Source organism: Anoplopoma fimbria, chromosome 16 (genome assembly GCF_027596085.1).
Source record: "Anoplopoma fimbria isolate UVic2021 breed Golden Eagle Sablefish chromosome 16, Afim_UVic_2022, whole genome shotgun sequence".
Classification (NCBI taxonomy): domain Eukaryota; kingdom Metazoa; phylum Chordata; class Actinopteri; order Perciformes; family Anoplopomatidae; genus Anoplopoma; species Anoplopoma fimbria.
In genome coordinates this window covers 26,030,787-26,047,162 of record NC_072464.1, presented here as the reverse complement: position 1 = coordinate 26,047,162, position 16,376 = coordinate 26,030,787, and the positions used below count along the sequence as shown (strand labels likewise).

The 16,376-nt window shown below is 44.1% G+C and overlaps 1 protein-coding gene across 1 annotated transcript in view; it reads left to right on the top strand.

The window, feature by feature from the left end:
• Positions 1-1,708: 1,708 nt before the first annotated feature.
• ttn.1 (titin, tandem duplicate 1) overlaps positions 1,709-16,376 on the top strand; it is a 125,690-nt gene continuing 111,022 nt past the window's right edge. Inside the window, exons 1-26 of the mRNA XM_054614808.1 lie at positions 1,709-1,943; positions 2,031-2,309; positions 2,544-2,825; positions 3,338-3,616; positions 3,705-3,986; positions 4,074-4,352; positions 4,475-4,762; positions 4,881-5,159; positions 5,249-5,461; positions 5,658-5,936; positions 6,198-6,476; positions 7,087-7,377; positions 8,366-8,653; positions 9,114-9,287; positions 9,647-9,929; positions 10,039-10,222; positions 10,373-10,492; positions 10,968-11,235; positions 11,333-11,350; positions 11,578-11,787; positions 12,389-12,466; positions 12,553-12,579; positions 12,698-12,751; positions 13,957-14,013; positions 14,152-14,223; positions 14,815-15,105. Of these exons, the coding sequence (XP_054470783.1) occupies positions 1,709-1,943; positions 2,031-2,309; positions 2,544-2,825; positions 3,338-3,616; positions 3,705-3,986; positions 4,074-4,352; positions 4,475-4,762; positions 4,881-5,159; positions 5,249-5,461; positions 5,658-5,936; positions 6,198-6,476; positions 7,087-7,377; positions 8,366-8,653; positions 9,114-9,287; positions 9,647-9,929; positions 10,039-10,222; positions 10,373-10,492; positions 10,968-11,235; positions 11,333-11,350; positions 11,578-11,787; positions 12,389-12,466; positions 12,553-12,579; positions 12,698-12,751; positions 13,957-14,013; positions 14,152-14,223; positions 14,815-15,105 (5,389 nt within the window). The remainder of the gene's footprint in view (positions 1,944-2,030; positions 2,310-2,543; positions 2,826-3,337; positions 3,617-3,704; positions 3,987-4,073; positions 4,353-4,474; positions 4,763-4,880; positions 5,160-5,248; positions 5,462-5,657; positions 5,937-6,197; positions 6,477-7,086; positions 7,378-8,365; positions 8,654-9,113; positions 9,288-9,646; positions 9,930-10,038; positions 10,223-10,372; positions 10,493-10,967; positions 11,236-11,332; positions 11,351-11,577; positions 11,788-12,388; positions 12,467-12,552; positions 12,580-12,697; positions 12,752-13,956; positions 14,014-14,151; positions 14,224-14,814; positions 15,106-16,376) is intronic.

Sequence of the window (16,376 nt, the reverse complement as noted above, 5' to 3'; positions counted from 1 at the left end):
TGATGTTCATGAACTCTGTAACCACTTTAGAGATTAGTCAAGTTAGTGAAAAAGACAGCGGGAAATACTTCTGCGAAGTCTGCAACGAAGCAGGAACAGAGAGTTGCACAGTTGATCTAGAAGTCAAAGGTTGGTTTTCCTCTTCATGTTAACATCTTGTCAGTGTTTCAGTTGAACAGAGACGTAATTATATATTTCATCACTAAAACAAATCAAAAGCTGCTTGGGGGCGGCTGTGGCACATGAGGTAGAGCGCTTGTCCCGTAACCACAAGGTTGGTGGTTCAAGCCCCTCTACCGGCAACATGCCGAGGTGTCCTTGAGCGAGACACCTAACCCCAAGTTGCTCCCCGGGCGCTTCATTGCAGCCCACTGCTCCTCCGGGATGGTTAAATGCAGAGAAATAATTTCCCCATTGTGGGACTAATAAAGGATTGATTATTATTATTATTATTATTATTATTATTATTAAGTTTGATGAACATTGTTATTTCAGAGCCTCCTTTGTTTGCTGAAGAGCTGACGTCTTTGGAAGTTGTTGAAGGTTCCGCCGCAGTGTTTGCTTCCAAAGTGACAGGAAGCGCTCCGTTCAAGGTCACATGGTTCAAAGATAAAAAGCCAATCAAAGCCAGCCAAAAGCATATTGTTGAGAGTGAACATGTGAGCTTGAAAATCCAGGACTGTAAAGTGGAAGACGTCGGTTCTTATCAGTGCACGGTAGCCAATGAGGTCGGAAGTTGTACTGGCTTTGCATCTTTGTCTCTGAAAGGTTGGTTTGACTGATGACTCTACTTCACACTGACATACATGAAGCATACAACACTGAACATTTCATACATGAAGCATACAACACTGAACATTTCATACATGAGGCTTACAGCACTGGACTCTCTCTGGTAGTACAAACACATCTTTTCTCTCTATTAGTTCCTCCAACGTTTGTTAAGAAGATAGAAAGTGTCTCCTGTATTCTGGGAGCTGCTGCGATCTTTCGATGCTCCGTAGAAGGTTCTCTTCCTCTTTCTGTACAATGGCAAAAAGACGAGAACTGGATCCCCGATGATCCAAAGGTTGAGAGAACGTTTGAGAACAAAGAGGCCACTCTCAGGATTCCTTCCTGTGAGGCGACCCACAGGGGGAAATACACCTGCCAGGTGGTAAACGAGGCCGGACAGGACAAATGCACAGCCACCCTGGTAGTGCAAGGTACCGATCGTTCTTTATTACATGAAAGGGTAGCTCTAATGGTTCTAATAACAGGTACACTCACCTCTTCTTCTCGGTGTTGTAGAACCACCTAGGATCCAAGAGAAGACTGAGGTAGTCAAAGTGACTCGTGGAGACCCGGTTAGTCTTGAGTGCAGGCTGACTGGAACTCCTCAGATCAGGGTGAGATGGACTAAAGATGGCAAAGAGCTCCAGTCGAGCCGAAAACATCATCTCTGCTACGAGAACAACCTCAGCAGTCTTAACATAAAGTCGTCTCAGATGGACGACAGCGGAGAGTACCTGTTTGAAGCCACAAACTCTGTTGGGACTTGCAGCTGTAAAGTCATGCTGGTTGTTTTAGGTTTGTAAATTATTTACAGATCATTTGAGTTGTAGGATTGTGTTTTTTCTTTGACTCTAATTATCTTTTGATATCACTTTAAACAGAAGAAGTAATTCCTCCGACGTTCATTAGGAAGTTAACAAACATTCAAGCAATCATGGGTTCAGTGGTGACCATGGACTGCAAAGTGTCCGGTTCTCTTCCGATGTCGGTTGAATGGAGCAAAGGGAAAGAAAAGATCACCAAGAGCTCCAAATATGAACTGGTGCACATTGAGAACTCTGTCTCGCTGGAGTTTAAACTGACTGAAGGTTCTGATACAGGACAATACTCCTGTAAGGTCACCAACGCAGCAGGCAGCTGTGTGTGCAGTGGGGTTCTCACAGCTAAAGGTTAGCATTCAAGGGTACCCTTTGTTCAATCTCCAGCTCAAAGGCTGTCGGTCATGGGTGGTAATCATTTCTCTGTGTGGGTTTTAGTGCCTCCAAGATTCGTAGCTGAGCCTGAGTCTCAGGCTGTCATTCAGAAGTCTGCGGTGCTCTTCAGAAGTGTCTTTGAAGGAACGCCTCCTTTTATGGTGAAGTGGTTTAAGGATGACGTTGAACTCCTCACCGGGCCGTCATGTACGATCCGACTGGAGGAATACTCTTCCTCTGTAGAGCTCCACTCGGTCGGGACTCGGCAATGTGGAATTTATTCTTGCCAAGTTTGCAACGAAGCCGGCGAAGTGAAAAGTGCAGCAGAGTTGTTGGTGAAAGGTGGGACTGCTCTTTTTTTTGTGTCCACCACCATCATCATCACTCAGCTAACTCCATCTTTTTTCTCCATTTTCACAACTCCTCTGTCTTTATTTTCACCACCTCATCACCTTACCTTTTCTTTTCTCTCCAGGAATATCTATGTTGTCTTCAGAGTCATCATCCTCTTTTCGTCACATTGATTCAAGGGTTCCTTTATTCTGATAGTAACTTGATCTTGTTTTGACTTTGCAGAACCACCTCAGTTTATCCAGAAACTTCCTCCGTCTACCTTTGTGAAGATTTGTGAGGAATTCCGTTTCGAATGCAAAGCCACCACCGCACATTCCCTGAATATGTGCTGGTACAAAGACGACCAAAAGATAACCGACGGAGGCAACTATAAAACAATGTTTGTTGACTCGACTGCGTACCTCCAGCTGAGCTCCACAAGGTTTGAGGATAACGGCGTCTACACCTGTGAGGCTCATAACGATGCTGGCAGTGCGATCTGCAGCACCGTTCTCACAGTTCAAGGTCAGCTATCGAGTAGATGCTACGCGCCGTTGTTGTTTTGTGGACTTTTCCCCCTCTGAACTTGTATAGCATGAAAAGGTCGGAATGAAAACCCCGATAATGCAGATTTTAATTTTAAGTCCTGAGTTTGACCTTTTATGGATGTTTTTGGAGCCCCGTCTTAAAACTTCAGCATGGAATCCAACAGTCCGTTTTCTCTCAGTGGAATACCAGATTCTTGTCCTCCAGTGTGTCGGATAGCATGAGTCAGCGTGTTGCGTCCTATTTAAGAGACTTGATTTTCCCTTTTTATGGAAAGACAGACAGTTTACCCTTTAGGATACCCTTGACTTCCGTTTGTTAATTTCTCTAATTTTCCCTTCTCTCACTAATCATCTTTCTGTCGACATCTGGATGGATTCTTCTAGCATGGACTGAACTTCAGCATGAAACTCAACAAGAATTATTATCCCTTAAAACTGCCCGGACGAAATGCTTTCAGTTTGTTAATTTACCTCTGATATATCTTCCAGAGCCCCCGTCCTTCATTAAAACTCCAAGTCCAGTAGAGGGCGTTAAAGGGAAGGATGCCAGCCTCCACTGTGAGGTGTCCGGCACTCAGCCTTTCCAGGTTAACTGGTACAAAGACAAAAGGCCACTGAAGGAGAGCAGGAAGTATAAGATGGTCAGTGATGGCAGCTCTGCCACACTGCACATTATGAAACTGGAGCAAGATGACGCAGGTCTTTACGAGTGCAGAGTTTCAAACAACGTAGGAAGTGGAACCTGCCGCTCTACCATTAGCCTCAAAGGTTGGTACAGAATCACTGTCCCATGCCTAAAAGCATAGTCTTAGTGTGAAGACCTCTCCTCACCTCTGATCTTTCCATCACTGTTCAGAACAACCAGCGTTTGTAAAGAAGCTGTCCGACCAGTCGGTGACGGTCGGTCAGCAGCTGACGCTGACGGCTCCAGTGAAAGGCTCTGAGCCTCTGTCTGTGTGCTGGGTTCAGGACAAGGATCACGTCCTCAGAGACGGTGACAACAGGAAGATCACCTTTGAGAACAACGTGGTCACCCTCGTGGTGCCCAGAGCCGACTCCACCACAGCCGGTAGATACACCTGCCAGCTGAGGAATGACTCTGGAGTTGTGGAGTCTGTCTCCCAAGTGACCGTTCTAGGTTTGTAGAACTCCACACGTTATAACGTCAGCGCCAGTGACAGTGTGAGGATTCCTCCAGCTTAATATCTTCTTCCCTAATTTCTAGAACCCGCTGCTATTGTGGATAGCCCCGAGTCCTTGAACGTGAAGTCAGGAGAAAATACAGCTCTTGAAGTCACAGTGTCTGGCTCACCAGAACTGAAAACTCAGTGGTTCAAGGATAACAAAGCGCTGTCTGCTGGCGCCAAGTACCAGATGTCCTTCACAAAGAAGGTTGCCTCCCTGAAGATCCGCTCTGCTGATAAAGCAGACGCTGGAGAATACAAGCTTGAGGTTACCAACCATGTTGGCACAGCCTCTTGCAAAACTAAGCTCTCTGTCTCAGGTTGGTGGCCTTCGAACCCAAATGACCTTCACAAACGTTATTTTCCTCTCGTCGCATTTTGTTCCTTTTCACTGGCAGTTAGCGTTAAAATGCTTCATAACTTGTTTTTGTTTTGACAATAGATAAGTTGATTCCTCCGAGTTTCATAAGGAAGCTGAGAGACACCCACCTGGTTGTGGGTAAGCCTGGTGAGATGGAGTGCAAGGTCGCCGGCTCTGCTCCTTTAACAACCTCCTGGTTCCACAACGGCCAGGAGATCAAGACAGGGCCGAACTATGACATTAGCTGCACTGATGATAACTGCAGACTGAGAGTTCCAACAATCAGGATGTCAGATTCTGGCAAATACACATGTAAAGCTGTAAACACTGCCGGAGCCAGTGAGACCAGCGCCTCCATGAATGTGACAGGTCAGTAGACGTGAATAAAGTCCAGATCATTTACAGGAGGTTTCCTCAGCTCAGGATCGGACTCTTTACAGAAAGCTAATGGTTATCTTACAACACGCCTTTTTTTATTTGAACCCAGAACCTCCATCTTTTCTGGAAACTCCTGAAGCGAAGGAAACTTTGCCCGGCAAAAACGTGTCTTTCTCGGCTAAAGTGAGAGGCAGTGCCCCCCTGAAAGTGAAATGGTTCAGGGGAGCTAAGGAATTGCAGCATGGAAGAGGCTGCGAGATCGCCCTGAAGGACGACGTGGCCACTTTGGTGCTTCACAAAGTGGAAAAGTCCCACGCAGGAGAGTACACCTGCCAGATCATTAATGGTGCAGGGAAGGAAAGCTGCCCTGTTAACCTGTTTGTGAAAGGTTTGTTAGCATGAAGATATCTTTTTTAACCATCTGTGCACTTCTAAAGGTGATTCTTTTGTAACTGACCATGGAATTACCCCTCTCAGAACCAGTCCACTTTGTGAAGAAGCTGAGGGACGTTTCCTCTGAGAAGGGGAAGCCTCTCAGGCTTGAGGTCACATTCGCTGGAACCCCCAGGGTCAATGTGAGCTGGAAGAAGGACGGTAAACTCATCTGGGCCTCATACCAGTACAATGTGATCACCACAGACACCTCCTGCATCCTGGAGGTTCTTAATTCTGACAGGATGGAGGCAGCCGGTAGATACTCTTGTGAAGTAGACAACGGAGTCGGAAGTGACAGATGCGAAGCACAAGTGTCAATTCTAGGTAAAATGATTAACGTGCATGTTTTTGTAATAGTTCATCATTATTTCTTCAGTCATTTATTAATTCATTAATTCATCAAACATATGGAGTTAAACTAAATCATCATCATCACCATCTTTCACTTCAGAACGACCGTACTTTGTTGAAAAGATGGAGCCAGTGGAGGTCGCTATTGGCGACGCCGTTACCCTGAAATGCCGTATTTCAGGAACTCCTGACATCTCCGTAGCTTGGTTTAAATCTGACGGAAAGCTGCGCAAGTCCAACACTTGCTCAGCGGACTTCACAAACGGTGTTGCCACTTTGAAACTGACCAAAACAACCATGTTCGATAACGGCGAATACATCTGCAAGGCAGAGAACCGGGTCGGTTCATCGTCTGCCAGCTGTAACGTGATGGTGAAAGGTGATGCCCGATTACCATTCCTCTTTATTATAAGTTAATGAATCCTTCTGTTGTTGTGCATCACGTCTTAAAGACACATTTAGGTTTGTTCAGACTGTCACACGGGTTTTCCTGGTGAAATACTTTCTCTCAATAGTTCTCTCATTGTGTTTGATAAAAGCTACATTTAATCCATAAAAGCAGATCATATCTTTAACATAGAGGCAAATGCATGGCAACATAACAATGGCACATGTCTAACATCAGCATTGCTTCTCTCAGAACCGGTGTGCTTTATCAAGAAGCTGGAGGACACTACGTTCATAGTGGGTCAGCCACTGAAACTAGTCTGCTCGTACGCCGGGAGCCAGAGGGTCTACGTCACGTGGAAAAAGGATGGCAAGCTGATCTGGGCCTCTTATCAGTATAACGTTAAAACCACAGATTCACTCTGCGTTCTGGACGTCCTGAACAGCGACCGGCCCGAGGCTGCCGGGACTTACACTTGTGAAATTACCAACTCCGGTGGAACGGACGTCTGCCACGCTCGTGTCAGCCTAGGTACAGTCGCAAAGCCTTAACACTCATTTGCTTTCAGCTCATCGCTAACTGGGTCCACAACAGAGGCCTCCTGGTGTTGTCTAGAAGGCCACAGTAGCTTTTAATGGTCATCTAGGACTAAAACATGATCTCTGTTGGTTTAGAATGCTACCTGCCTGCTAGCATAACTTAATTTAGGCTTCATGCAACTAACACAACCATTTCTCCTCTCAGAACCGGCTCGCTTCGTTGAAAAGCTGCAGGACACTTATTGTTGGAGTGTTTAGGGTTGACTGGTCCCGTGTTTGTTGGGTTTGGAGAGAAAAATACTTTAAAATGTGAGGTCCTTCAGAGCATGTTTCCATGTTGTCATGGTTGATGGATCAGATAAATATTTGCTTGCTCATAAAAGGGATTGGTAGACAGAAGTGTTTGTTAAGAGGGAGGATATTCTGTATTTCTTTGCTTTCGTGTTGCAGGTTGTTCAATGTCGTCTTGCGTGTTGTCGCCCCTTGTTTTCCCGCTGCAGTGACAAAGGCCCGGTGGCCTGGTGAATGACACTTATAAATCCGACCCATTTCCCAAAGTCACAACATGGCCTGATTTCCTTCTCTTTCTCCCCCACTAACAGAACTCAAAGTGCCTCCTAACTTCACCAAGAAGCCCTCTGAGTCCATGATGGACTCTGTGGGTAAGACGGTGAAGATGGAGGGTCGGGTGGTTGGCTCCCAGCCGCTGGAGGTCACCTGGTACAAAGACGACAAGGAAGTCTACAGCTCTGACAAGTACGACGTGAGCTTCCAGAACAACATGGCGGTGCTGAGTGTCAAAACCTCTAGCAGCTCTGACGGAGGTGTTTACACCTGCAAGGCATCCAACGAAGCTGGACAAGCTTCCTGTCGGGTTTCTCTAAACATCTCAGGTATGAGAGTCGGTTAATCTTCTCTGTTTGGTTCAAAGCTGCTCAGGATTGGGTTTTATCACTTCTTCCTCCACCAGCTGCATGTCAATCATACAGGGATGCAAACAACTAGCTTTTCAGCCGATTTTGTTTTTTTCCCGTCCATTTGGTGACTTATTTGAACCGTCATGATCCGAAGAGTTCTATTTTTTGGGATAGAGAAACGACCTGTGAGATCAGCTCAGAGGTCGAGTCCTGGAGAGGAGAACACAGAGAGTCGTCTTCAGGGTTGGATCAATATTAGCTAAATAATTGATGATAAAACACATTACAGATGGGGGACATCTACATTAGACCAGCCCGGCCTCACAGACATACTTTAAATGACCTCCGCCTCTAACAGGATATTATGGGTCAAACATCTCAGGACTTTAAACCGGGAGACCAGTGTTCATGTCCCAAAGTATTGTTGAGTTATTGTACGTTACCTTAATGACGTGTTCATGTATTTTTTTTTGTTTTTAAGCAGAACATGATGTTAGTCTTTTTACAAAGTGGTTTAAATGCTTGAATGTTAAATTGTTTCCATAAAGCCGACACGTAATTTAAGGATATAAAGTGTCAGCTTCAGGTCATGCTCAGTTAACAGGTCGTGATTATTTATGTGAGACCACGTTGTATAAGACGAGCTATTTAGGAAAACAAAGGTAACTCGAAGATTGCACAGAAATCATTACCGTGCACTGAAAGTGCTGTTTTTCATTCACACGTTCATTTATTGAGCTCATTACATCCGTGTGTGAATGAAAAACAGCACTTACTCAAATTATTGTCATTTTCATTGAGCTTTTATAAGTGGTGGTGTTTGCGTCCCTGATTATGAACGCTGGTGTCATTGAGTCTTTATTGACTGTATGTCAGTGTGGTTTCTGCTTCAGTCTGCAGAACAGCCTCCAATGTTTCTGTCTGAAAAGTATCTGTAGCTGCTTCTTTCCTGTCACTTCTTCAGAATCCGGCCAGGCACCAAAGTTCGACGTCCCTCTGGAGCCAGTGACGGCGAGCGAGGGCGAGAAGATGAGCCTCAAATGCGTCATCAGCGGCTCTCCTCCTCTGAGCGTCCAGTGGATGAAGGACAGGAGGGAGCTGAAGTCCAGCGGAAACACCAAAATCACATTTGTGGGCGGGGCGGCATGTCTGGAGGTCAGCCCGGTGTCAAAGAGCGACGGCGGGGATTACCTCTGCAAGGCCAGCAACGCCGCCGGCAGCAACTTCTGCAAGTCCAGGGTCACCGTGAAAGGTGACGCCGTTTACTGCCATTAACTTTGTTATTTCAGCTTCTATTCTACACAGTAGGGAAGATGAAATACTTTACTAATAACCACCAGGATCAGGATCCTTCCAACATAAACCTTGTGTTTGGTGGCTTATTGATTATTTGGGCCACTTTTTGTTTTAATTGACCCAACAAGAAGCTTTAGGTTTTAATCCAATGAATTCTGCTCCTCCAGTTGATTTTGAGATCGACTGAGTTCAACTGATGACTGATACGAACAGTCAAAACGACTATTCATTCTCTCTCATACATGTGTTGATAAGCTTTTTCAAATTATGTTTGGTCAGCTTTGTGAACCCTTTAAGATTACAAGTTTCCTTCTGAGCAAACAAGTCAGTTTGAGTTTGGGAACTTCTTAATCATGTGTCATTGTTGTATCTGTGGTTTTTTTGGTGAACTGCTTTATTGAGCTCTTTGGTTTCAGTCAAACGCTGGACTCACCTCCAGGATTTCTTTCCAGATAAAGGAGCCAAAGTCGCCCCCAGCGAGGCCGCCGCCCCGGCTGCTGCTGCTGCTGCTGCTGCTGCTGCTGCTCCGGCCAAAAGGCTCGACAACCTGTTCTTCATCGAGGAACCTCAAAACATTTCAGTCACAGAGAGTAAGTGGACTGTTAGAGGATGTGTGTCCTGACTGATCTGGAGATTAACGGCGTCAATGGTGGATTCAACTCTTGACAAGACTCATCATGGGAAACACCTCAAATTTAAAGGAATTCAGAGGAACTGACTGAATCTGGATGTTTAGATTATTATTATATTTAGTTTATTGTTTTATTTTCAGACATTGCAGTTCATGTCAGAACAAGTTCAACGATGGGCAGACATTGTGTATGAATTGTAGATGTGTTATTATCCACGATAAGACAAGTTAGATGAATTTATGAAGAAATGTTGGACAGATGACGCTTCCTTCAGATCCCACATGGAGTTACATGTTTGCCTTATTCTTTTTTTGCAGAGGGCACCGCGACCTTCATCGCCAAGATCGGAGGCGACCCAATCCCCAGCGTGAAGTGGATGAAGGGGAAGTGGAGGCAGATCACCCCCGGTGGGCGTATCTCCATCGAGCACAAGGGCCAAAACGCCAAGATGGAGATCAAAGAGGTGACCAAGTCCGACTCCGGCCTCTACAGGTGCATCGCCACCAGCAAACACGGAGAGATCGAGTGCGGAGCTGAGATGGAGGTCACCAAGAAGGAGGAGACGGCAGGAATCGGAGATATGAGGACGAAGCTGAAGAAGTAAGAGCCAGATGGATTTCATTCTTTGATCTCTGAGGGAAACAGATCGATTGGTTTTGTCACAGATCTCTTGAATACCTGCTCTGATTGTGTGCTTGATATTTTTAAGGACTCCCTCAAAGCAGAAGAGTCCCAAGAAAGAGGAAGAACTCAGTATCGTGGATTTGCTCCGAGGTCACGACCCCAAAGAATACGAGAGGATCCTGCAGGAGCACGGCATCCACGACTTCCGCGCCATCCTGCAGGCCGTCGAGTTCCTGAAGAAGGAGAAGGAGATGGAGTCCGGAAAAGTGGTGAGAGAGAGGAAACACCGGAGGTGTACCACACTGATATTCACATGAGTGTGGTATCAACATGAACATGTTGACCACCATGTTGTTGTCCCCATTGATTGGGGCTAACGCTGTAAGCTAACGTTGCTAACGTAGATGTTCCCGCTGCAGGAGGTGGAGCGCGGCGGTCGGGTTGAAGAGGAGGACATGGCCCGACTCATCCAGCAGCTGGAGGGACGCGTCAGCACCGAGGTACCCGACTACAACAGTCCGTTTACTGCTGAGGCTGAAGTCGGTCCACACTAAACTATCAGTCCATTAATCCTGATTCTGTGGTAGATCCTCACCGTAGAGAAATACAACATAAAGACACATTTAACGCTGCAGTCATCAGTGTTTGGCCACCAGGGGGCGTAGTGACAAGGAGACGTTTCACACAACAATTTTATGCAGACAAAAGTCAGATCTGAATAAAGCACCTCCACCTGGTAGGCACATGTATCACATGTAGACTGACGCTCTAAACCCAACAGGAAGTCGGCCATTTTAAATTGTGTGTGAATTTATGGTGTTTAAAGTTGAACTTTAACAAACTCCTCCAAGGGAATTCAACAGTTTTAGGGTTAAAAATAAAAAAGTGAATATTATCATTTAAACACTCTAGCTTTCTAGTTCCACTAGAGTTAAAAAGGTCTGTAGTTTGGACGCCGTGAAGACGGACCAGTCTGCGTTGACGGTGAGTTTAAACCAGGTTTTCGATCCTCAGCCCGTCTCCGTGATGGAGGACATCAGCGACCAGTCGACAGCTGAGAACCAGAGCGCCACCTTCGAGTGCCAGATCCGGATCAACTACCCGGAGATCACCCTCACCTGGTACAAAGGCACCCAGAAACTAGACGCCGGCGACAAGTACGACATCAGCAGCGTTGGCGACCGCCATTCTCTGCGCATCAAGAACTGCCAGTCCAAAGACCAGGGCAACTACCGCGTGGTGTGCGGTCCTCACATCTCCAACGCCAAGCTCAGCGTCACAGGTCAGTCTGAGCGCCTCTACTTCCTGTCCGGTCTGACGGACGCCGTCTGTCCGTCTGTAACGTGTGCTCATGTCCGACTCCTTTGTGTCTTTATCAGGAGCTGCCTCCAAGACCGGTGAGTCCTCAACTAACACCAATAACTGACCTCTTAGAACCTGCTGCTGGTTCTGTTTGTGTTGGGTTCTGTTCTGTGTTTCTTTTATATTCTATTACAAAGACTTGACGGCTCTCGTTACTCTTATATAGCATTCATATTAATACTCTTAATTATTAACATCCGATCAATGAAACATGGATCTCATGGTGTGAAATCAGAAGGTAACTCTGATTGTCTGCTTTTAGCCGAACAAATTCAGTTCACTAAACGCATCAGAAGCATCGAGGTCAGTGAACGCCACTGTGCCACCTTCGAGTGCGAGTTGTCCTTTGACGACGCCACCGTCTCGTGGTACAAAGACTCATGGGAGCTCAGAGAGAGCCCCAAATATAACTTCAGGGCCGACGGCCGACGCCACTTTATGACCATCCGCAACGTCACGGCCGAGGACGAAGGTTCGTTAGACTCTAAACTTAATATCCATCTGAGGAGATATTTCACTGGTTTATCAAACTGTTCCTCCAGAAGTTTACTTACAAAAAGAAAAATAATACTTCAAAATGTTCCCAATCTGCTTCGCTATGTTTTTAACCTGAGGCTGAACTTTTAGAGCTGCACAATACTGATGAAATAAATGATCGGTTCAGAGTTTTTAAATACATTTCATGATGAGCAGTAATAACAAGTGTGACTAAAGACACATTATTCACCAGTTTTACTAATTATTTAAAGATTTTTTTTCAGATATCTTAACATATTATCTTTTACGTATTTAACTCATATGTATGAGACATTTTTCAGACATTTCTTTACTATTGTTTTTGATTTCTTTCCTATCTCAAATTATTACAGATATTTTTCATATATTTTACTAATATTTTTATGGTATTTTTCAGGCATGTTTTATTATATTTTTCAGATATTTGTCGGATATTCTCTTATATATCTTTTCACATATTTCACTAATATTTTACGACAACATTTTGGATATTTGTCGTCACTCCAATGTCATCAGACTTTAATGACCATGATGAGCATTATTAATGTCTCCGTCAGGCGTTTACTCGGTGATCGCCCGTCTGGAGCCGATGGGAGAAGCTCGGAGCTCCGCTGAGCTTCACCTGTCAGACAAAGGTCCGTACGTTTGATCCCTCACATTACGTTTGTGAAGCTCCTCGTCGTTTTAGAGCTAATCCCATGTCCACTTGTCCTTCTTTCAGAGATTGAGTTAGGGAGGGTTCCTCAGGGTGAGTACTTTAAAATGACCCAATAAAACACCGATATGTAACATTCAGGAACAACTCAACACATGTTATGAAATGAATTAAAGAAGAGCTGACTGAAGCTTTATCTGTAAACCTTCAGACGTCATCGACTCGTCCGTTCTCGTTCCAGAAGCAGCTTCTCTGTTGGTTAGAGGTGAGTCATTAATAAACTTAAAAACTCTTTAACTCCTTAACGCCTCTCAGCTTCATTCATTCATTCACCTTCATCTTCCTCACCGTCCTAAAACCTTCATCTTCCTCACCGTCCTAGAACATTCATCCTCCTCATCCTCCTCCTGTAACTCTCGTCCCGATAACCGTGTGATCATCATCATTTTGGACTGGTTTCATATTAATTCAGCCATCGATCCTCCTCATCGTGTGAAGATTTAACTTCAGAACAGAAGAGGATTATGTGGAAAAATGTTAAAAGTTAAATTCATGAGATCAAAGTCAGAATGAAAAAATAATAAAGATCAAATTGACTTTAATGTCAAAGACACAAGAATCACATTATTCCCAGAGTTAAGAATAAAACTTTGAAATTAATTAAATCAAATTAAGACAAAAAGACATCTGATCTCGAAATCAGAATAAATCGAGATTAACGTCTAAAATCTTAAAATCACATCATTCTCTGAATGTGTTATTCTAAAATGAATGAGGTTGTTTGGAATATAAGTAAAATATATTTTTTTTTGTAAAAGTTTGAGATTGAAGTGAGATGTGTGACTTTTTTCTCAAACCTTTGATTCCAAAAGTCCAATGATTGTTTCCGCTAATCTTCTTCTGAACAAAGTGAACTATTTGACGGCTGGTTATTCTTTAATGATGTAGCTTTGATAAGAGGAGTCTCTGTCTCAGGTGTCATCACTCTTTTGTTTTATCTTCATGTGTTGTCCGTCTCCGGCTCGTCTCCTTCTGTCTTCATGGAGTTTCTGTCTTTGCTGTGAATCTCCTTCGTTCCTCCTCAGGAGCTGCCTTTCTCTTGTCTAAGTTGACTTTTCTTCCTCAGCAGAAGAGAGACAAGCTGTTGCAGAAACAGTAGAGAGGACTCGGGTGCAGATGAGAGAAGAAGTCTCTGCAGGTACAAACGCTTGTAGCTGCAACGTAACCGAGCTGCTGATCACAGATCTGTTTGTGTCCAGCTTAACCGCTTCTAGAAGCTTCTCTTCCTCTGAGCTGTTTGACTGTAGATCTTCTTTGGTCTCGTCTGTCTTCTTGTGTTGAGTCTCGTTCATGTTGGTGTTTCTGGGCTCGTGTTAACCCTCAGCAGAGCTTTGTGTTCACTAGAAAGTAGAGAGTAGAAAGTAGAGCTCGCTCTCAGAGTTTTAATGTGAACTTTCTTCATCTTCCAAGTTTCTGAGGTTTACAGGAGACCGGAGGAGGAACCTGTAGCTCCGCCTCCAGTCACAGGTATCTGCTCACCTCTTCTTCTTTTCGCCACTTCCTGTTTGTCCTTTATGTACTTCATGTTCTTTCTTCATGCATTCATCTTAAAGAGCTAAATGATGAAAGGTTCTTGATGTTGACCTCCGTGATAATATTTTAAAGAAGCTGGAGTGAAGAAGCTGCAGCCTGAGGAGACCGTCGGCGCTCCGGCTCAGAGAGAAGAAGCTCCAGAAGGTAACGTTCACACCAAAGTATTTTATTCCTCACTGATGGTTTTCTTCTTCTTGTTCTTACAGAGTCTCTATCGGCTCACATTCTTCATGCTTCATCAAAAAAACATGACACATTATTATATCATTACATATATTTTTCATCGATGAGGGCAGTTTTCATAATTTAAAAGAAACGGACAATTTACACGACGATTTCAGAATTTGAGCATTCAGGTATATGATGTAATACTTTGTGAAATGTCAAATCTGATGATCATTACTTTTATATCTTTAATAGATGTTCATTTATCACAGCAGTATTTATACATACTTTATATATGGAGAGAGAAATGTAAACATTTTACACTTTGGGTGATCATAAAATCCTTTCTCTTTGATATCTTCATCAAATGAAACTTGAACTTCAGATTCATGCTTCTCTTCCTGTCTGTTTCCTTCATGTTGTCTGAGGCGTCTCTGTTAAACCCGATGTGTTCTTTCTGTCTGTTACGTCTGTTTCTGTTTGATGCCTCATCTCTTCCTTCTTTCACCTCTTTGACTCTTGAAGCTGTGCTCGTGATGACTCAGTAATATTTCTCCTTTAACCTTGAAGAACCTTCAGTTTACATCGAACCAGAACCGGAACAAGAGAAAGTGACCGTTCCCAGAAAGGTCACACCTGAACCAAAGACTAGAATGGTTCCTCCTGAGCCCAAAGAGGCTCCTCAGGAACAGAAGGCTCCTGAGCCCAAAGAGGCTCCTCAGGAACAGAAGGCTCCTGAGCCCAAAGAGGCTCCTCAGGAACAGAAGGCTCCGGAGCTCAAAGAGCCTAAAATGAAGCCTGAAGCTGAAGCTCAGCGGGTTGAACCTGTGAAGAAGAAAGCAGCCGCCCCTAAAGAGAGAGGTAAAGTAGTTCCTCTGGAAGACATTGTGTTTCACACTTTGTCTTTCTTGTTGTTGTGTTTCACGTTGCTGTGGTCTCTAACACGTTTGTGTAAATCTTGATTGTTCTTGATGTTCTTCTCAACTAACCTCTTTACACATTGTTATCTTATATATTATCTTATCATAAAGGTTTTAGGGTGTTTGGATGAAGCTTTCCATATAATCTCTCAACAAACTAACTTATAAATGAATGCCCTAGCTCTATTGTATTAATAATGAAGCTCACCTTGTTTCTACATAATCTTATGATACATGTAAATGGAGAACTTCTTAATGTTGCCAGCTGGAGTCAAACCACCAAAGACTAAAGATAGTTAAACACAAGTGTCTCATCTTTGAACTCTTTGATTTGTGATGTCATATGATACAAACCAGTCTGGTCTTAGTGGTCTGTACTGTTGAAGCCTTAGTGGTTACCAGCAGGTTTCTGAACATGTGCAATGTTCTTTAAAGCACCAGAACGACCGAAACCAGAAGAACCTGTAGTTCGGCCAACAGCAGCACCAGAACGTCCTCCAGCTCAAGGTATTGATCGTTGACTCCAAGTCTTCAGTCGTCCTCTCATGTCTTTGAATTCACTCGTTGAGAGCGTGTTCTTTGATTCGCCTTCAGCTGTAGGTTAAACAATACATAATGTTCTCTTAAGTGCAAGATGATGCCAGACCAGAAGAGGCTGTAGTTCATCCATCAGCACCACAGGTTACTCCACCCAGGTCTGAAGCTATTCCAACCAAAGGTACTGCAACGATGCTCTTATCAGCTTTCTTTGTTCTTCTGTTTTTTCTCATGTCTTAAGTTTGTTCAGTTTTATCTCTTGGGAAGTAATGTTTAAAAAATACCTTCTATGAATATCTTTAAGCACTCGTTAGAGTGTGACTTGCTCCTTTGGTTATATTTCTTAAATTATGGTTAACAAGATGATCATGTTATACATAAATGTTCTTCAAAGTTGTCTCAGAACCAAAGACATCTGAACCTGCAAGAAAACCACATCTGCTGGCTGGTAAACCTGAGCCAGAAGCACAGAGGTCTGAAACAAAACCAGAAGAACCCAAGAAAGTTCTGGAAGAATCTAAGAGGGTCGCTGAGGTGCCAAAGAAGGTTTCAGAAACACCAAAGAAGGTTTCAGAAACACCAAAGAAGGCACAAAAGCTGGTTACTGAACCACCAGCTGAAACGGAGAAGACTCCAAAATTACTAACAGAGGAACCAGTACTGAGCCACCGAGCA